General features: G+C 36.3%; 9 protein-coding genes across 9 annotated transcripts; 4 read left to right on the forward strand and 5 right to left on the reverse strand.

Annotated features, from left to right (window-relative positions):
* Positions 1-1,426: 1,426 nt before the first annotated feature.
* On the forward strand, positions 1,427-2,257 carry SPR6 (Spr6p; the record flags this gene model as incomplete). Its single annotated transcript, XM_004182236.1, has 1 exon — positions 1,427-2,257. The coding sequence occupies one exon, from the start codon at positions 1,427-1,429 to the stop codon at positions 2,255-2,257; it is 831 nt and encodes a 276-aa protein (XP_004182284.1).
* Positions 2,258-2,905: 648 nt separating this feature from the next.
* Positions 2,906-4,693, reverse strand: TBLA0I01070 (uncharacterized protein; the record flags this gene model as incomplete). The annotated part of the gene is made up of 1 exon (XM_004182237.1): positions 2,906-4,693. One exon carries the CDS (start codon positions 4,691-4,693, stop codon positions 2,906-2,908), a length of 1,788 nt encoding a protein of 595 aa, XP_004182285.1.
* A 1,559-nt stretch (positions 4,694-6,252) lies between these two features.
* On the forward strand, positions 6,253-10,920 carry TBLA0I01080 (uncharacterized protein; the record flags this gene model as incomplete). Its single annotated transcript, XM_004182238.1, has 1 exon — positions 6,253-10,920. One exon carries the CDS (start codon positions 6,253-6,255, stop codon positions 10,918-10,920), a length of 4,668 nt encoding a protein of 1,555 aa, XP_004182286.1.
* Positions 10,921-12,671: 1,751 nt separating this feature from the next.
* TBLA0I01090 (aquaporin family protein) lies at positions 12,672-13,559 on the forward strand (the record flags this gene model as incomplete). The annotated part of the gene is made up of 1 exon (XM_004182239.1): positions 12,672-13,559. One exon carries the CDS (start codon positions 12,672-12,674, stop codon positions 13,557-13,559), a length of 888 nt encoding a protein of 295 aa, XP_004182287.1.
* Positions 13,560-13,960: 401 nt separating this feature from the next.
* Positions 13,961-14,599, reverse strand: VPS20 (ESCRT-III subunit protein VPS20; the record flags this gene model as incomplete). Its single annotated transcript, XM_004182240.1, has 1 exon — positions 13,961-14,599. The coding sequence occupies one exon, from the start codon at positions 14,597-14,599 to the stop codon at positions 13,961-13,963; it is 639 nt and encodes a 212-aa protein (XP_004182288.1).
* Positions 14,600-14,772: 173 nt separating this feature from the next.
* On the reverse strand, positions 14,773-16,803 carry CTF18 (Ctf18p; the record flags this gene model as incomplete). The annotated part of the gene is made up of 1 exon (XM_004182241.1): positions 14,773-16,803. One exon carries the CDS (start codon positions 16,801-16,803, stop codon positions 14,773-14,775), a length of 2,031 nt encoding a protein of 676 aa, XP_004182289.1.
* A 193-nt stretch (positions 16,804-16,996) lies between these two features.
* On the reverse strand, positions 16,997-17,980 carry ISF1 (Isf1p; the record flags this gene model as incomplete). The annotated part of the gene is made up of 1 exon (XM_004182242.1): positions 16,997-17,980. The coding sequence occupies one exon, from the start codon at positions 17,978-17,980 to the stop codon at positions 16,997-16,999; it is 984 nt and encodes a 327-aa protein (XP_004182290.1).
* Positions 17,981-18,638: 658 nt separating this feature from the next.
* Positions 18,639-19,079, reverse strand: CWP2 (Cwp2p; the record flags this gene model as incomplete). Its single annotated transcript, XM_004182243.1, has 1 exon — positions 18,639-19,079. One exon carries the CDS (start codon positions 19,077-19,079, stop codon positions 18,639-18,641), a length of 441 nt encoding a protein of 146 aa, XP_004182291.1.
* A 926-nt stretch (positions 19,080-20,005) lies between these two features.
* On the forward strand, positions 20,006-20,731 carry UTP11 (rRNA-processing protein UTP11; the record flags this gene model as incomplete). Its single annotated transcript, XM_004182244.1, has 1 exon — positions 20,006-20,731. The coding sequence occupies one exon, from the start codon at positions 20,006-20,008 to the stop codon at positions 20,729-20,731; it is 726 nt and encodes a 241-aa protein (XP_004182292.1).
* Positions 20,732-21,580: the final 849 nt, after the last annotated feature.

Consider the following 21,580-nt stretch of genomic DNA (forward strand, 5'->3'; position numbering starts at 1 on the left):
CACTAAGCAGTTTCACGTAACTTTTCCCTTGCCCTTCTATCAATAGTATTATATCACGCCATGGGAATGCACCTGATCTGCCGGCCACGCGTTTCTTTTTACGTGAGTTATCCATTTTGGTATATCTTAAGATGATACCAGATCGCAGTTTGGATCTCTCGCCATCGTAGCATTACCAGAACGGGCATAATTTCATTTCACTCAGTCACAAGGGTGGCCGCAGGAGCAACTTGCAGAGACCCTGTCGTAGTACGTCCGCGGCACTTCCGCAGCTGTTCCATATGGGGAAATGTCATATGGGGTATGCCTTATTGCCTCTCCACATTCGGCATCTTATATCGGCCGAGCAACCGCGGGGTATATGATGGTAGCGCCATTCCTGATTCGTGCGGCCAGCCAGCCTTGTGTGTCCTTTCTTTTTTTATTTTTTTTCAACCGTGCTAGCGCCGCACAGTTGGCTGTCGGTTTCAAAGACACGGCCGTAGAAAGCTTACTCCGAGAACACGTGCGGGGTTGTTTTTTTTGGTAAAAACCCACAGCCGCGGGCCAGACTTACCGAGTGTGGGTAGACCCGTCACGTTTCTTTTTTCGGGGGTCCCGTCGGAGAAAACGCCAAAGAACAGCTAACGGCTGGCCAGAAACGGAAACGGCGGCGGAATCAACCGGAAGAAGAAACGCGTCTTATTTCACGGCCCATGGCCATCCTCTGCCCTCAGAAAAAAAAAACAGAAAAAAAATAAGAAAAGAAAAAAAAAAAAAAAAACAAAAACAAAAACGCACAGGCTTTATTGCTCAAAATAGACTTGATTATTGTATAAGGTACACAAACTGGAGACTGCACACAGAAAGCAAACAGAAAACAAACAGGCTACTACAAAAAGTAAATGTGAAATTTGCCAATGTTCTGAGACTCAATCCGAGTAGGCTTGACTGGGTTTTGTAATTACTTCAGGACTATAAAAATAATAACATTTCACATCGTTTCGGTCTATTGGTTGATTTTCAAATCATATTTTTTTTTTTCATGAAAGATACTTTTCTATATATATATTTTTTTCTTTAATTTATATTCGAAGGTTTAAAAAATAAAAGTAGTATAGAATACTATTCTTCAGTATATCAGAATACTAGTTTGTATTGCTTTGTATTTAATAATTTTTTTTCTCTTTTAAAACGGATCAATATACATATCGCCTGTCTTTTATACAGACCAAGCATATTATCTATCTTCTCTTTTTTACTCTGTTATTTTTTTGGTTTTAATCACGTCGTTCCCTCTCACGGCCTCTCATTATCTAACCTAATCGTAACCGCTGTCCTTTGATTTTAATATTTTTTTTTCTTCAAGACGCTTTGTTTTATCGTTATTTGCATTTTCTTTATCGTTACAATAAATATATCTAATCATTATAAATTTTTCTTTATCATGTCCACTCTAGTTCAAACTCCAAACTATTTCTCTTCTACTTCCGCCAGCTCTACTCCTGCTCCTGCTTCTATTACTAGGACTCCAGCCTCCACCCCTACTTCTGCCTCTCAGAATGGGAAAAATAAACTTGCCACATATCTATTGGAATCAGACTCCAATAAAAAGTCTTCTGTGCAAAATTCTTCTCCATCTAATAACATCACCACCAAAAAAGTATCCAAAAAAAAATCTTCTTCTTTTATTACAAAACCATGGAAATACCATGATCCAAACAGAAAGAAAACCCCCGTTTACAAGTTTTTCTTAAAGCAAAAAAAATCTAAAAAACCAACTCTATTATCAGATTCTTATTTGAATAATTTGAAAACAAATTCAGACTGTAATTTAATTAGATATGGTCAATTTAACGGCATGAAAGATGAAAGATGTCTGCGCTGTAATGTTAATTCGTCGTTTGATATTCACAGTATATACCATTTGACAAATGGTATCAGGTGTCATTGTAGATTTACACCTTTTGTTCAATCACCATTATCAAAATCCGTCATAATACCACAACAACAACCTCAATCTCAATCTCAATCCCAACCTCCTCTGTTAGACTTTGAAGATGAATTTTCGTTGGACGATAGAATTTCCGAATTGGATTGCCAATTAGATTCCTATAATAACATCTCAAAATATACAAGTGCTTTAGCTTGTGACACTTTGAGCCATACTCGTCGTCGTGACAGTTACAACACTCTATTGTTGGATGACTGTTCCAAGTTTGACAATGAAGAACAATACCAATTACAGTCTCTATGGCTATGGAGAAGATCCAATTAACTATGCATCCTGATTCTAATATCTACTTTTTTTTTCTTGTAGATCCTCCGCTTTTCTTTACCGCTCATCTCTTTCCCACTGATAGAAAACAAAAAAAGGGAGCAAATAAAGCCATACAATATATCTCATAGAAAATTTTTAATGTCCTTCCCCCCTACGTATTTTTCCCGTCATCATAATTAAATGTACTATAATAAATTCCCAACTGCAAATCGATAAATGTATTTTTTTTTCTCAACGTTTCCTCTCCCCTTTCCGTTTTACCCCCATCATTTATTATATTATTTTTTTACCTTATTATTTTATTTTAATTTTATTATTACAATTATTATTATTTTTTTTATTTTATCTTATTTTATTCTGTTTTCTGTTTAAAACTCCCCTCCCCTCCCTTTACGTCATTTTATTCACATTCACTATCATAAATACAATATACAAACTATAAAACTATTAAATTCACTTTACTTATTTAAAATTGAAAAGAAAAAAACAAAAAAAAAAAGTTTTATTCAATTTTAAAAATCATACTCTCATATACTCGTATTTACATATTTATATATATATATATATATATATATATATATTGCATAATGTAATAATAGCATTCTATCATAATAAAGTCTCTTTAAGTAAGTCTCATGTAACAAATCATGATTCTATTCTTGTGACTGACCAACTCTTGGTATCTCTCAAATCATCACCAAACAATTGATCTTCAGGAGATCTCATCCGTGATAACATCGTTTCATTTAAATTATTTTTCTTTTCAATAAATTCTCTTCTATTCATATTATAATATTTATTCATCTTTGTACTATCACTATTATTATAATTTGGATTATTATTCATAGTGGTATTAGCTCTTACCAAATTAGCGGTAGTGGCAGTAGTAGTAGCCGTGACAGTAGTTGGACTATTATCACTCTTGCCTATATTCTTATGTCTATTATGCAAATGTTTACCACTCGTTGCTATATCATGATCATGATCATGGTAAACATTCCATGAATAATGTGCACTTGCATAATATTCAGCTTCTTCTTCCTTTAAGCTTAATGCTTGCAAATCAATCAAATTGATACCTTTTTCATTCTTAGCCCAACCATTCCCACCTCTCAAAATATCTTCTACGCATTCTCTTGGAGTATATTCACCTGGTCTTGGATCCCATGGTAATTGGAAAGTCTTTTGATACAAGGAATCCACAACAGGACTCATCGATGCAGATATGGTATTTGGAGTTGTTGTTATTGAGGACGTTATACTGGTACCATTAACACCATGTATTAAAGTGGAACGATGTTGAAACGGACCCAAGGGAGTTTGACCAAATGAAGAAGTTGGTGACGTTAATCCATTAGAATTGGCTAAAGTAGTTGATGATTCTTCCAAGATATCACCAATTCCTGCATGGAAGGAACCTGGTAATTGGCCCGAAGTAAAGGAGGTAGGGATATTAAAATCTTCATATGAACCTCTATTTAATTCCATTTTGATGGTGATATTTAAAATGGAATTCACTTTGGAATTTTTCAAAAGAAATCTATTTGTAATAGGTTGTTCAGAATCACGAACATAATCTGCTATATTTAAAGTAACCACACCCAATTGTAATCTCCCCGTTATCTTTTGATTTATACAGGCAGTGGATGTAGTGGATGCAGATCTTAGGGCCATCGAGTTTCTTGATTGAGACGAAACTGTGGTATTATTCGAATTATTAGAGCTAATTTTAGATAATGCATTGTTATGAGACCCCTCGTTTGTTGCTGAATGGTTACTCTTGGTACGGGATAGTTTAGATTGATTAGTATTACTGCCTGAACTTAGAACTTTCTTTATACTATTCGAAGTTGAAGTGGTTTGAGTTTTATTTAGATTTTGTTCGTTTAAAGCATTACGATGATCGTTTACGGATGAGTCTGTACGAAGGCTAGAGCTTCTCCCCAGGGGGGTAGACCCTGTAGTAGCTGCATGTTTTATTTGACGGATTGGCGATGAAACATGAGGCTGAGAAGAATTTGTACTATCATTCGAAGAATTATTTTGTAAATGAGAATTTTTCATCTTGACATACATAGAACTATTATCATTTTCATTGAGAAACTCCATAAAAATCTCCAATCGTAATGTCTTGCTAGCCAGATTATTATTTTTATCTACTTGTAATTTCACTTGAACAGGTTTCTCCAATTCATAATTCCATTTGGCCTTATGATGTAGTACTGTAGCTCTTGGAGTAGTACCATGATTACTTTTCGAAACATTGGTTGAATCGTTTGTAGTGGTTAATGAATGAGATGAAGTCCCTGTACCATCTTTCAAATGCCATTTGATATAGCAAAACCCTGTAGATTGAGGAATATTGATTAATTCATTAATACGCAGATGTAGCAAGAACTTTGGTCTTTTGCTTTTATTCTTGTTGGAAAACATATCTATTGCACTAATTAAGTCCTGATGTATATGTCTGTGATATTATTGTTTGTAATATCTTCGGAATAATGAATCTTGTATATGATTATGAAATATAAGTTAAATTAAACATTACATTGACAGAAACAAAGAAATAAGATTCCCCAGCTCAGAAGCATACTGTGAGTCTCAAGGGTGGTTCTTTTTTTTGTTACCCAGAGAGCCCCACAGGGTCAGTCTTGTTGGTTTGCCTTAATGAGCCGAAAATTTTCGGCTTCATTACAATTCATCCGACTCCTGATTAGCACATGATATATTGTGAAAAGAAAAATAGCATAAAAAAGATAAAAAAAAATTAAAAGATATCAAAAAAATACATCATCACGTGACTACAGCAATGACCCCCTCCCACATTCGGTAACATAACCGCATCGGGTAGCAACAGCTGACCCGCCTGAGTCTCCTTCCAAATTGGGAAATTATCACAAGAAAAGAGAAAAGTAAAAAAGAAAAAAAAAAAAACACAAGAAAAAAAGACGACGACAGGTGAACAAGAATATAAAAATACGATGAACCAAAACAACACGAAAAATAAATAAAAAGAAAAAGACATCGATAAGCTAGACGCGGATCGCGTCGACCAACGAGAATTTACCGGAGCATCGCTTTCTACAGGTGTATCTGTGGATAATAACATGCTGTTCCAAGGCACTACGCAGTTTCAACACACAGGCAGCGTCGCGAATGTGGACGCTACGGGAATATTGTGGCTAAAGGTAGTATTGCACCTGTTTTGGAAACATAAGTTCCCGATGCGGCTAACCAGCTAGCACTCCCAAACAAAAAGGGAAACAGTAATGTGCGCTGCCTTCTTCGCGGACTCGCCTCTTTCGGTATCTGTGTATATTTCAAATTCCCCACTTCGTTGTATTGTGACCAGAAAGGGACATGCTGTTATTTTTTCCGTCGAGCATACCTTAAAGCGATAAACACAAGCTCCGTGGGGAGTGACTTCCTTTCTCATTATCCAAGAATCGAAGAATTTCCCATTTCTTGATTTCATTTCAATTTGAATTTCCAACTAATTTAATTCTGAAAAGACGATTTGCCAAAATATTATTATTATTATTATTCAATTACAAGATTCAATTAAACGAAAATCGAAGTAAATAATAATTTAGACGACTATTGTTTCAAATAAAAGAAAAAAAACCTTTTGTCCAACTTGTTCAATTATATAATATTAGTTGTTCGAGGAGACATAAGAAACAAATATTAAAAGTTTAATAAAAATTAATAAAAAAAAAAAAGAAAAGCACTATACATCTAAAGCTTCATTCAATTTAAGGAATTTCCATTACCGACTATTGAAGAATTTAATTAATTTGCTGTGAATTCTATCCTGTCGATCTTTTTTTTTTAATTTTTTGTTAGTCAATTCTCTAATATATTTTCTTTCTCTTTACATTCTTTGCGATTGGTATATAATAATTTTGTTTTTGCTTCTTTTTTTATAGTCTAGTTCAATACAATTTTGTATTGAGTTGTAAATTAGAGAAAAGAAAAAGTATAATAAGATAATGATGCAACAAAATAATGATTATGTGGCCATGAATTTATCGAAAAATATCACAAATTCTACAAATGATGATAGCAATTTAAGTTTGGATATGGATTTATCCACTTCAACTCAAGAAAATTTGACCAGTACTCCCACCAAGAAATACCCTATGTATATTGTCATTAATGAATATACAAAACGAATGGATGACGAATTAGATATGAAACCAGGTGATAAGATTCAAGTCATTACCGATGATGAAGAATATAATGACGGATGGTACTTTGGTAAGAATTTAAGAACTGGTGAAGAAGGGTTATATCCAGTGGTATTCACCCAACAGATCAGTATTGAAAAACATCCTAAATTAACAAGAGTTAAATCAGCCAAAAGAATTACCACCAATAATTCTTCATCATCCAATCTTAATACAAATAGTTCCACAACTGATCTTTATTCTTCTCAAAATGAAGATTCAAATTCAGAATTACCTACACCTCAACCAGTAGAAACTGCAACCTCCATACGATTACCAAATTCAAGTCCTACTAATAATAATAATAATAAATATAATAATATAGGGTCCGATTCGGCAAACTTGATTAAAAATAGCATGAAATCATCACAATCAAATAATATTTTTAAATCGAATGTTCCAGAAGGTAGAAACATTTCAGTTAAATCAACCATGTCTGATATTGATAGAGCTTTACAAGAATTGAAAATAGATGAAAGAAAATTTGAAGAAGAAGAAGCAGAAGAAGCTTTGAAAGAAGATCAATTACGTGGTAAACTTAAGGATAAACTAAATGAATATAAATTCAATGAATCTCCCTCTGTTTCTCCAAATTCACCTGCATCATTTGGGAAATTCAATTCTAATGATTTCACTACTACAGAAGATAATATCAATACCACTAATACTACTGCTACTGCTACCACCAAGGACCTTAATAACGTTTACAATAACAAAAATAATAGTAATAGCAAATTATTTACCACCATCACTTCTAATGAAGGTGATGACGAATTGAATTATACTCAACAAACAATGATTTCAAATACTACTGGTTTAAATCTAAATAACTATCAAGGTAGTTCTCAAGAGAGCTCCCAAAACGTCACACAAAGTTCGATATCAAGAAGTTCATCTTTTAAACAAAATCCACTATCCGATATCCCAAGACAAAAGACCTCTTTATCTAGAACTAATTCTCAAAAGAAAATCAAGGGTCAATTGTCAAGAGCCTCTTCGCAATCAAGGCTCCAAAATTCTAATAATGCCATTGCAAGCTCAGTATCCATAAATAATTCTTTAGCAAACACTAACTCCAATGTTAGTAGTTCTGCAGATGATTCTTTCACCAACTCCTCTAATAATAATAATCAAGATTATAATAAAGATTTTTTGAAAAACGTTACTACAACAAGCAGTGGTATTAGTAACAGCAATGTTAATTCGAAACCATTCGTCAATAACAACAAATTTAACGATACTACGGACAGAAACTTTTCTACTACTAGTAATTCAAACGCATCTGTCATTAAAAATATTATGTCAGATCATACAATTGATCCTAATCAAAATAAAGTAGAACTTGATAAACCACAACTTTCTGCTTCAAATGCTCTACAATGGTCTCCAGAGGATGTTACAAATTATTTTTTACAAAAGGGATTCACTGAAAAAGATGCTTCCAAGTTTACCAAACATAAGATTTCGGGTTCTATCCTTTTAGAACTAGAATTGGCTCATTTAAAAGAATTGGAAATAAATTCATTTGGTACTAGATTCGAAATACATAAAGAAATTGGACATATTAAAGAAGCAGTAGAAAATGGGTTGACTCCATCATCTTCAGCTCCTCAGCAACAAGGTGATATGTCAACACTAACAGCTCCATCAATGAGAGAGGTGAGTAATAGAACTAATTCAAATTCAAATTCAAATTCTTCAGGTTCTACGCAACAACAGTATCCTCAATCTCCTTCACTTGAAAACAAAATGTCTAATGGTCAACAGCAGCAGCCATTTAATAATTCAAATGTTCGTTCTACAACAAGAACACAAGCACAACAACTGGATCTTGATGAAAATTATGATGATCCTAAGTTATACAATTCAACTAAAACTCCTACATCAAACGATATTTATTTAGATGATTTCGATCAACAATTGATGCCTCCTGCTTCTGTTAATCAAGATTTTGAATCAGGTATGAATTCACCAGCTTCTGATTATAGTAATAAATCAAGTCCCTCCATAAATCATCCTCCAAAGAATCAAAGAGATAATATACTTAACACTCCAAATTCTACCAATTCGGTTCCTTTAAGAACTGCACAAACAAAGCCATCTACTTCAAAGAAAAGACCTGTATCGTTATTGATTAATGGCCAGCGCACTAATTCAATGCTAGTTGATGAAACTTTGTTATCACAACGTAATACTTCAGAAATTATTAATAATGATGCATTGTTTAGTTCTCCAAGAAGAGCTCCAAAACCACCTTCTTACCCATCACCTGTACAACCACCTAAATCTCCATTAATTAATAATAAAAAGGCCAACTTCTCTAGATTTGATCCTCAAGAGGTACAGACATCTCCTTTGGCCAATTCCAAGACACCTACTACACCTCAAAAAATTGAAAATCCATTATCTAAGAACCGTTTATCTTACCAAAGAAACACACCTTCTTCTGTAGATCCTTCCAAGGCATCCAAACAAAGAGAAGTATCTTCTCATTCTCCTAGTCGTCTAGCTTCATATAATAAGGATGCAAATATTTCCTCAGATTCTGCTAATAAATATTCCTCAATGAAGACGAAAGGACAAAAGCCAACTAGTACATTAGATCCAGGAAGTAGAAAACCGAAGAATGGACAGACTGATTTGTATAATAGAGCTGCTATGTTATCACAATCTGCAAATGATTCTGCTAAGAAAAATATGAATAATATGAATAATAATAATAATAATAATAATAATAATAATAACAATTATGCATTTGAGAATCCACACTTTATGGATCAAAGTAGTGATCGTGCTGCCTCTAGTTTTTATGCTAGTGATTCGGATTCGGAATCTAAACGTATGTCAGGCTCAAAATACAATGAATCGAATAATAGAGAATCTATTCAAACTTCATTTTTTTCAGCAAGAAACTCACAATCCAAGAGTGGCTCTCCAGTTCGTACATCTAACGCCACTGGTGAATCTAAGCAAAGCACTATAACAGCTTCTAATAAAGATCCAGTTGTGTTAAGTCCTTATAGACAGCAATTTACTGAGAATGCCACGGATTCAACTCCTACAGGTAATAGAACATCTAGATATTATACTCCAACAGGAAAATCACCATCAAAGCAAACACCTCATGGATTTAATAACACACTTCCAACACCCGCTCCATTATCTGGAACTCTAACCAATAACTCACCAAAATACACTAGTTCTTCAAACGACGATAAATTTAGATCTGTTAGTGCTAAGAATCCATCTAATGACTCCTTCCATGATGCTGTCGATACATTATTGACTGATGAAGAGCAAGCTAAACAACGGTCAGTAAGTGAAGCACCAGGCAGTAAGCAAAAGCAAATGAGAAAATTACCTGGTAGAGCTGCTGCTAAACAACAAACCTCTGCATTTATGGAAGGTATTAGAACAATTAACGTTAAAGACGCTATTAAAGATGCTGATTGTTCTGGTTGGATGAGTAAAAAAGGTTCTGGTGCCATTGGTGCATGGAAGAAAAGATTTTTTACATTACATGGCACAAGGCTATCTTATTTTGCTAATACTTCCGATACAAAAGAACGCGGCTTAATTGATATTACAGCTCATCGTGTTACTCCAGCAAGAGAGGATGATAAGTTAGTATCATTATATGCAGCAAGTACTGGTAAAGGTCGTTTTTGCTTTAAGTTAGTACCACCACCTCCTGGTTCTAAGAAAGGCTTAACATTCACCCAGCCTCGTGTTCATTATTTTGCTGTTGAAACTCAAGAAGAAATGAGAATGTGGATGTCAGCGTTAATCAAGACTAGTATTGATATTGATACAAGTGTGCCAGTTATCAGTTCGTACACTACACCAACTGTTTCTTTGTCTAAGGCAAAAGAGATGTTACAACAAGCAAGAGAGGAAACTAAGCTTAGAGAAGAGCAAGATAACTTAGATAATCCAATGGAAAATATGAAATGGGATGAAGTAAATGCCTCTCCTCAGGCTGAACAAGATTTCAATAGTCCATCTGAAGCTTTAAATCGTTCTAATTTAACTCCACATAAATCAAGCACATCTAGTAAAGGACACAAGTTTTCTTCTCCGGTAGCTACTCGTTCATCTAACGAGATGACCAACTCGAATCAAAATTCGACATCTAATCAGAGAACACATAATACTAATGGGAAACATTATAACCCACATAGTAATCATACAAGTAATAATAATAGTAACGGTAACAGTAAAGCTACCAGTCGTAGCAATAGCAAAGCCGCAAGTAACAACAATAGCAACAACAATAGTACCCTTTTCAACACAACTTCGAACGGTGCCGCTGGATCTATTGGATTTTCAAGTCCTTATTTAATGGCATCAGGTATGGCACCACAACTGGGCCGTTCTAACAGCAATCGCATTACTAATAATAATAATAATATAAATTCCGGTGATATTTAAAAGTTTGTAAACTACATTTATCGCCCCTTTCTCATCTTCCCACTTTTATTTCACTCAATTAATGTTTTACTTCTTTTTATTTTTTGTTTTTGATTTATTAATCTTTCAACATTCTTTACAAGTTTTGTAACATAATATTTTATTTCTATTTATCATTTTCTTCACCACCTACTTTACGTTATTCTATCACTCTACTTTCTACTTTCGCAAACAGCGTACCTATTCAAGATTTAAATTTATTTATCAATCTTCTGTACCTATATAACTTTTCATACCTGCCTTATACAATTTTTAACATATTTTCACTTTTTTTTTGAATCCTTTTCTCTGGCTAGTAACTGTTTTTCCCTATATTTTCTTTGTATTCCTGAACTATTTTAATTCGATGAAGTTTGTCTAGCTAGAGCTCTCCTTTCTCAAAAATAACGCTTTGAAGTAGGGTAAGATCCTATATTTGACTACTGCTAACACATTTCAATAAACAATCATAATAGGGAAAAATGGTTTGTTTGTTATCCTCCTTTCTTCCTTAATAATTGTTCTCATAGTTTAGTATGGTAGTTGTATGTACACTTAATTCTATCCCCTCTATTCAATTTTTACCGAATTCGGTCAAGCCGAAGTTTCCTTGATTTTACAGATCAATTGGCTAATCCTTTTTGCATAATCCTGCTTACTCTTATTTTTTCAACAGTTCCAGATGGCTTACATACTCTCTAAAAGGGTTTTATTCGGTAACAACCAATGCCCAAACAACACAATTTCCTAGTATGTGTAAGTTATAGAATTGTAAATTATTTTTTTTTTTTTTTTTAGATCGTTAAAGTTTTTATTACGGTTCCTTTACTATTTTGGGCTTTCCTACCAAAAGAAAATTTTTTGGGGCAATGACTACAACTTCGAGATCTGTCAAAGGGAATGAATTGCCTGTAGGATGAAAACTTTTCTTGGATGTGCTTAAACTATTACATTCGTGTTTGAGAGTTGCTTGTGGGAAATAAAATGTCAAAAATTTTGCAATGACTTTTGTCCTAGGACATTCAATACTTTTACTAGGTTTAATTGTTCGTTTATAAAATTATTGTTTATTTGATGACTTTCACCTACATTACCCAAACAAAACATGATTGAAAAGAAAATAATATTAGCCAAATAACCCAATTGCCATGGGATTGGAATCTAAAATAATCCTGGAACTATGTAGTTTTAAGTTTTTGCCCTTTAGGACCTTTGTTAAGTACTTTTCTTGTCATAAAACAGAATCCCTGTGTATATTGTTTCTTATTTTGTAAAGTAAAAAATTTTAAATAATTTGAGTATCGTATGAGAAATAAAATTTTTTTTTCAATATAAAATTTCTAAAAATATCTATTTACAATTAATTGTGGCATTAATTATTTTTATGTCCCTAGAAGTTATAATATTTCAGGACTGAGTTCCCTAAAATTGGCATTAAATAGAGTGAAAGGAACATCCTTTTTAATTCTAAAATTTATTTATTTTTCAAATTTGAATATAAATAAGAGAGAATTTTTAAAGATAAGTCGATAACATATATATACTTGAAAAATCTTAATTTTACTTGACATATAAACAAAACAATAACAATAACAATAACAATCAATTATTCAATCACTAATAAATAATTACAAATTTTTTATAAAATAAAATAAACAATGTCAGAGGATAGTACTAATGGAGAAGAAATACGTTCTACTCAAGATGATTCTTTTGGTAATCCAAAAGTTGCAATGAATACAAATGATTTAGAAAATGATATTACTCCTACTAATTCGGACTCAGGTACAGGAGGAAATAAAAATGAAGGTAATAAGACAAAATTAAAGACAAGATTTTCTGTTGGACCTGATTCATTAAGAAATCATTTTATTGCATGTTATGGTGAATTTGTTGGTACATTTATCTTTTTATTTTGTGCTTATACCATTGCTAATATTGCCAATCATGATTGGCAATTAGAAAGTTATCCTGGTAGAACTACATCACATCCAAGTCAATTGATCATGATTGCTCTTGGTTTCGGGTTTTCCTTAATGTTTGCAGTATGGTGTTTTGCTGGTGTATCAGGGGCAGCTTTAAATCCTGCCGTTTCCTTGACCTTAGTTTTATCAAGAGCTATTACACCAACCAGATGCTTAGTTCATTGGATTGCTCAAATCATTGCAGGGATGGCAGCAGGTGGTGCAGTTAGTGCTATTACACCAGGTGAAGTCTTGTATGCAAATACATTAGGATTAGGGATGTCTAGAACTAGAGGTCTTTTCTTGGAAATGTTTGGTACATCATTTTTATGTTTAACTGTTATGATGACAGCTATTGAACCTACTGGTAGTAATGCTGTATGTGCCATTCCAATTGGTGTTGTTTTATTTATTATTCATTTATCCTTGGTTGCATATACTGGGTGCGGTGTTAACCCAGCTAGATCTTTAGGGGCTGCTCTTGCCAAGAAATCTTTCCCACCATACCATTGGATCTATTGGATTGGCCCATTATTAGGTGGTCTTTTAGGTTGGTCAGTTTGGCAACTATTAGTTTGGTTAGATTACCAACTTTATGTGGAAGCTGAAAAGAGTGGTAAGTCAGTAGAAGAATTAAGAAGAGAAAAGGAAGATTAATTCTTTTTGCAATTCTTTGAATTCTTAAACAATAAAAAAAAAAAAACAAACTTTTTCTTCTTTTTTTTTAATTAACTTTACATTCCTTTGCATTTCAATTCATTGCGTTTTTATTTTTTTTTTTTGTAATGTCATTCAAATAATATTTATTCGTTATTGGAAATTTATTCTTTTCCAAAATTTAATTTAGTCAACATGTCATGTTAATATGACACCTTAATATATAATATATATACATTCTTTTTTTTCTATAATTCTAAAAAAAAAATTAATTCAACTAATTTAATTTGGTATGATTTAATTTGGCATGATTAAAATGTTTAAAAGTTTATGAAATTGAAATGTTAGTATTAAAAATATATATATAATTATATGAGAGGAGAGTATGCTTGATAAAATGATTATGCTAATAATGGTTCTTCTTTCGATGAGGGGTCTTCGACAGGTGCGGTTTTCACAGGCACAGGTGCATTTAACGATGGGTCTTTCAAAGGGGCATCCTTTAATGAAGGTAATTGAATATCTTGATTTGAATTTAAATTATTTTCAATCATATCTAATTCTTTATCTAATTCATCTTCGAAATCTACGCCTACGATACTTTTTGATAAAATATTTGTAATTTCATCTTGATATTGAATTTGTTCTTGTACATTATCCATTAAAGTATCAACATTAGTAAATTCTTTATTTAGTTTTGTTAGTATTTCGTTACCATTTTTCAACCCATTAATAAATTGAGTCTCTACTAATTTAAATTCTAAAGTGGAAACCATATTTTCCAAATTTATTAGTTGATCCATAGCTTGTTGTAAAAGATGTTCTTGATAATGAATTCTTTTCAAAAGAAATCGTATTTTCAAATTTTTTTTATAATTTTGAGGATCATTTTGAATTAATTGTTTTAATTGAGATTTTTCGAGTTGAATGTATTGATTTGTCTTTTTAGTGTATCGATGGATTTGATCCTTCGAAGTTTTCAATTGTAAGATAGCTTTATCAGTTTCTGTGATTTTTATTCTACTATTTTTTTGTCCCATTTTGTGATTGTTTGTTATGCTTTGTTTGTATGATTATAGTGATGATAATTGAATTTTGCTTTTTTTAGATTTTTTTTATAAATAGATTAATACAAAGGGGAACTGGACCTTCGGGAATGAGTGAGAGAATCCGAATTGCAAAAAAAAAAAAAGACCTTGCCCTTCTTGGCAAATTATTCCCATAAACTTTCCCAAGTGACATTTTTCCTGACAGCATTGGAAAACCCTTCAGTATATCTGACCCAAATTCTAATGTCTGAAAGTGATGTAGCTGAGGATGCAGTGGTATTAGTAGTAGTATTAGTAGTAGTATTAGTAGTAGTATTAGTAGTAGTATTAGTAGTAGTATTAGTAGTAGTATTAGTAGTTTCTGTTTGTGTAGTAGATATCTTGTTGTATTGAGATTTGAAAAAATCAATAGTGGAAAGTTTTTGTCTTTTAGAAGATGATTGGTCTGATGTAGTGGTGGTGGTGGTTTCGGCAAGTTTTCTTTTAATTGGTACAGAAGACAATTGTTTTTGTTTAATTTTAATTTCTTCATGTTTTGCCAAGAGTTGATTGTAAATCGAAGGTCTCTTTGTAATGATTTCTCTTTTGCGAGTTTCATCTAAAATGACAAGGTCATCGATTGGTGGTTCAATAGATAAGATCAATTTGGAATCTGGACCGGAATCCTTGTATAGTTGTTTGATTTGTAGATTGTATAATTGCAAGATTGATGATAATTTTTCGAAAATGGAATTCTTCAAGGGTAAATTCTTCAAACCTGATAAATCTGTGCTCAACAGATTATCGATATGAGGTAATAATTGTAATTGTAACGAGAGTGAGTTGATAAAGGGGGATTTTAAATTGGATAAGATTGAATTGCAAATGTTGTTGTTATAATTTTGTAATTCTTTGATACGGAAATCAGGGATATTGATCAATTGATCTATTTTATTTGATAAATCTGAGAAATTCAACCAAAAAACTAGAGGAACGATTGATGAGTATCGAAGCAATTCCCCATTGAATTGGAAAAGAGAATTTTGACAAAGATCATGGAAATAGAGCCAATCAGATATGAGAGCTGGTTTTTGCAAAGAAATGTCTGAATATTTCATGGTTGGATAAAGAGTATGACAACCTTGAATGATTTTTTCGAAATTACCATTCAATGAGATTGTTTTGGTCAAATTTTGGAATTGTAATTTGTAATCCAAATGTAGATTTTTTTGGAAAATGGAATTGACGATTTTAAACCAAGTATTATTGAAATCCTTATGAGATACAGAGGGATCTCGAGCGTTTGTGTTGGCGTTGAATTGTAGATTATTGATACAATTTCTAATATCGCCTTGAGAAGAGATGATTATATCTTTCAATGCTTGCAAGGATAAGGAAAGATGTTCCTTTTGAGCAATGAGTTGGAGTCTTTCAATGATTGCGGAATCAAGAGGTTTACGTAATGGGATGATTTCACAAAAGGGTTTCAAACGTTCCAACGAATGGGAATAGATGTTATTACAGATGGCCACGATGGGTCTTTTCAATAGTTTATTTTTTTTGGAATTTTTCCTTGTCAAGGTGGCTCTTTTATCGGAATGTAAGATTTCCAAGAGTAATTTGATCAATCCTGAATCTTGAGCACCGTCGATTTCATCGGCTATCAAACAAGTTGGATTTGAGAATAAATTATCGTGGAAAAGAGAATTTGTTAGGTTCAATTTCAATTGTTGAGTATTTCTTTCATTGGAGGCGTTGATTTCTACGATGGAATAGCCCAATTGTTTGGCCATGATATGGGCGATGGAAGTTTTGCCGATCCCCGGTGGGCCATGGATCAATAAGATTTTCTTTACAGGTCGATTGAGAAAATCTATTGAAGGTTCGGTATCTTTGGATTGGAAAACGACGGAAGACCATTGACGTAGCCAGGTTAGCAATCTTCTATTGAATTTTTCATTACCGACAAGATCTATGAAACGATGGGGTCTCCATTTTTCGACCCATAACTGATCGTGACGGGGGGAGGGGCAAGGGCCAGAGGACGAGTGGGTAGATTGGTTTTCGTTTTGGTTGATGGAATCGAGTAGATTGTTGATGTTGATACCATAAGTGGGTTCATTTTTCCATGAGGCAGAGGGGAGGGAATTCTTTGTACGTTTCAACGGGATGGAGATTAGTTTCCCGTCAGCTGAACGGAAGGTTGTATCTTGCATTGTGTTGCTTGTGGGTATGTAGAGCAAGAGCGTGTTGTAGTGCTTTAATAATATAAGATTTTTTTTAAACTAGCGAAGCGCGAAAGCGCTTCGCTTTGACGCGTGGGGCTGTAAAAAATGCTCCACACGCAGCGGGTATACAGAGTATACAGAGTATATAGGTATGAATATATAGTAATGTAGACAAAGAAGATTAGGCAAACGATTTGGATAAGGAGAGTTTTATTACTGAGTTTCTCTTGGGAGTCAATGGTTTCTTGGGAATGTTTTTTTTCGAATCTATAGAAAACGCATGCGCGCTTGGGCTGGCACTTGGGTCTGCATTCGTGGCTGCACTTGCACTTGCACTTGCACTTGTACTTACACTCCCACTCCCACTCCCACTCCCATGATGGTGGTTGAAGTTCAAAGAATTGAGCCAGAATTTCTTGGAAATAAAATGCCTGGCTGAATTCTTGGGACTTGCAGGAGAAATAGGCGACACCGGCACTGAACAACGTTTGGTCAGCGTGTCACGAGCCACGTGGCCGATAGTCAATTGATCGTCGTCACTATCGTCATCGTCAGAGGCAAAGCTTTCAGCATCATCAGACTGGGGCGACCCTTGGAACGCATCGACCAGGTGGGAATCGACGTATTTCTCTAGACCATACAGATGGGTGGGGATTGCCGAGCAGGTGTTGGAGCTGGTGGTGAACAGGGGAGTCGTGGAAAGCGAGAGTGAGCGAGCCAGACCGTGTTCTGGAACGTCTGGACACGCTGGGTCGCGCAATGCGGGGTCACGGAATGCAGACGGTGGCGGGGTCGGTGCGGCTGGCGACGTAAATCCTGGGCTGGCCAGCAGCGCAGGAAGGTCCGAAGCGCCGAGCTCGGCACGTGAGCTCTGGCGGGACAGGCGCAGGATCAGCGTGGAGCTGTTTGTGCGGCAACGTCTGGGCGCTGGCGAGTGGGGCTGCGGAGAAAGAGACGGGTGTGACTGGGATAGGGATAGGGAATTCAAATTGGGATTTACACCGGGATTTACATTGGGATTTACACCGGGATAGGGATAGGGATAGGGCTGGGACTCGTAGGGCTGAGGGTCGTAGGGCTGGAGGTGCACGGGTGCGTCGGCAGAGTCGCAAGCGTAGCTGCAAGGGTCCTGGACGTCACGCTCGAAGATGTCTGAGTGGAACATGATGGAGTGCTGGGCTGCTGGGCGGGGTCCGCGGCCTGCTTATATACAGCACAGCCGGTTGTCCGGGCTGTGGCGTGTGCCAGTGCAAAAGTGTCCGGGCAAGACGGTGTCCGGGTGTGGCGTGGCGTGGTTGGGCCAAAAATACTCATTCAGAAAGAATCACTGAAAGGCCAAGGACGGGGCGTCCGTGCACCGCGTTGTGGGGTGGGGAGAAAGGTGTGCGGAGGCGCAGACGGGTCCGCAGCGGGGCGAGAAGAGGACCGTGTCCAGTGCAGAATGAGGCAAGAATGGGCGCCCCGAACAGGAAACGAAGATGGGGGCGTGGAGGCGTGGAGACGGGGGTGTGGCGGGTGCCGGATCGGGAAGGTGGGTGCGATTGGGAGACAGGTGATCGATGCGGCGGGATCTGATGTGACAATGGGGGACGAATGGGGGACAAACGCCAAGGGCCAAGGTGGGACAAAAGGCCAAAAGGCCAAAAGGCCAAAAGAGGCGAGCAAGGGACAAAGGCGAGGACAAAACGAGGACAAAAACAAAGACAATTAATGACTCAGTGTTACTATATACATTTTCTATACAGATACGAAGAAGTCACTATTTAGCTATAAAGGGCAAAAAAAAAGAAAGTAGTGGCAGACGAACGTTTAAATCACGCTTCTTACATCAACAAACCAGCAGCAATGGCGGCAATGGCACCACAGCCCAAAGCGTTCTTGTTAGCACCGTTAGCAGTTTGGACTTTGACGGTTGGAGCAGTGGTTTCAGCCTTGGTAGTGGCTGGAGCAGTGGTTTCGGTCTTGGTGGCAGATTCAGTCTTGGCTGGAGCTTGGATTTGACCATCGGTGATTTGGGAGATAGCGTCGTTGGCAGCGTTGACGGCAACGGCAGAGAAAAGAGCGGCGACTAAGAAAGAGGTTTGCATTGTGAATAGAGAAAGGATTAAGAGTTGGATAAGCGAGTGTGTTTGGGTGTTGAGTTGGAAGGGAGGATGGAAGTTGTTCTTGGATGCGATTGTGGCCGCCTTATATACGTTTTGCCAGCTGGAGCTGTTGTGAGCTTGTTTGCTTGTGAGTTTGCGAGTCTGCGAGTCTGCAAGCATAGCTGTGTGTGAAGGGATGGTGAAACAAACAAACAAACAAACAAACAAACAAACAAACAAACAAACACTACTGCATTGCAGGTATGCTGTGGTGCTGCACTACGCGCTACTAATAAGGTATAGACACGACGGAGCCACGGCACAAACTGCAATGAAAAAAAACACGTCCATCGCCTGCAAACAGCAACGCATTCTTGAAACAGAAGCAACAGTCAAACACGTTGCTATAAACAGACATCTCACCCATCCAAAGACACATTGGCAAATACCTTAATAGACACATTCACATATTTTGCTGTCGCTTCAGGCACCTGGACACGTTTCCATGCCCGATACAGCTACACATTGGCATAGGCGTATCCTAAAACGCGAGAATTCATCGGGCCCATCTGTGACGAAATTTCACTTCCACATGGGCCGCAGTGCCTACGGTGTTTTCCACTTCCAGATCTAAATTTAGAATTCCTTGAAAATTTACCTGGCACAGAGCCTCTAGAAAAACAACCCATGCTGGGCCATGATTCATCCAGCCGGAAAAACAACAAAGGCAATCGACGCGTAAACACCGACAGCCTATTACGCTGCTATTACGCTGCTATTACACAGCTAATACTTGTTTGTGTAATGGCACATTTTGCCTTGATTGTTTTTTGCGTTTGCGTTTGCGTTTGCACTTGTATTAGCACTTGCATTAGCACTTGCATTTTGCTCTACTCGGAAAAAAAATGCCTTCATTTAACAACGTGTCTTTGTAGGACGACGTCGCGTCCCATGTGACTGTCACGTGGCGTGGCGTGGCGTGGCGTGGCTTTTTGAAAATTTTCCGAAACAAATATATTGACAGTGATGGTGATAATAAAAAAAAGAAGCTATCCTCATCAAATCCCATCGCTTCCCCATTGCTAAACACACAAAATCATCACACTATGGCAAAATTAGTCCACAACACTCAAAAAAAACAACATAGAGAACGGTCCCAAACAGCCGCAAGGTCTCGTCTGGGGTTTCTAGAAAAGCACAAGGATTACGTCAAGAGAGCTCAAGACTACCATGCCAAACAAAACACTTTGAAAATCCTTCGTGCAAAGGCTCAGTCCAGAAACGAAGATGAGTTCTATTACGGCATGAACAACAAAACAATCTCCCAACCAAGGTCGAACATAAACACCAACCTATCCACCGACGAAATCAAGCTGTTGAAATCCCAGGATCTAAACTACATCAACACAATGCATGCCATGCACAAGAAGAGCATAGAAAAACAAGTCTCGAACCTGGCCTTGCCCAGCACAAACTCAAAACACACCATCTTTGTCGATTCCAAATCACAATTGAAAACCTTCGACCCAAAGGCCTATTTCAAAACAACAGACGCCTTGTTGTACAACAAATCAAACCGTTTGCAAAAGGACCAATTACAAAGAGCAGACATTAAAAACTCAAACACTCTCATCACTCCTGCAGATAACACTTCCAAGAAGTTGAAGAACTTGAACGTTTTGAAATCCAAATACGAAAATTTGGAAAAATTATCAAACGTCCAATCCATTTTAAAACAACAGAAAATATTGATGAATTCAAAAGTTGGATCCAAGAAAATGGTGAAAAACGGCGTCACCTATTTCAAGTTCAATAAACAGAGAAGTCGATAAGTGTGCTCACTACTCCTTGCTCACTACTCTTACTCTTACGCTTACTTTTTATAGATTTTGTATATTATAATTCACGCATTCGTATTCGCATCACATTATATATATATTTCATTCACCCATCCAATCACTCTTCATATCCGATATTTACACTCCGATATGACTACTCCGATTCGACTGCTCCGATAATCTGCACCCTCGCCTCCGGTTTTCCTCAAGGATCTGTCTTCCGGTCCGCCCTTATGTCATCAAACAGCCCGAAGGGTGCCGATCCTTAGTCTCGTATATAAATAGCTTGTTTGGCGCTTGCAGGGTGCGTTTCCATTCGTATCTTAGTTTGCACTTTATTTTGTATCTTAGTTTGCACTTTTGGTTTTGAATTTTACTTTTAAATTTACTTCCAAGTTTACACTTACCCCATACAATAGTAATTACTACATGATCACTCTCACCTCACGTGCCACATAACATGCCCTTCACGTGCCACCTCAATGCATTCCACACGGCCACTCCACGTGACCTCTCCTCACACCGTGCCTGTAGCCCCGCTCCATTGAAATGCAATTACACGTCATCGGCGTGACCTCGAAAGAAAAAAAAAGCCTCCGCACCATCAACTCCCAAAGTCCCACGGCTCCGATGCCCGATCGATCCCACTCTCTCGGCGTGTCTGTAGGCAACACGCCATTATCAACCGCTCTGTACTTCTCTTCCGACTTCTCTAGGCATGCATTTTGAATGTTGTTTTTTTTTATCTCTTCGAAAACCCTCGGCCTTAAAACCTCTCCTCATCTGTACACACACAAGTACTCATTTTGCCTGTACCTCACCACCCCTCCCAGATCTAGAAGG

This window comes from Henningerozyma blattae, chromosome 9 (assembly GCF_000315915.1).
Source record: "Henningerozyma blattae CBS 6284 chromosome 9, complete genome".
In the NCBI taxonomy this organism is placed as follows: domain Eukaryota; kingdom Fungi; phylum Ascomycota; class Saccharomycetes; order Saccharomycetales; family Saccharomycetaceae; genus Henningerozyma; species Henningerozyma blattae.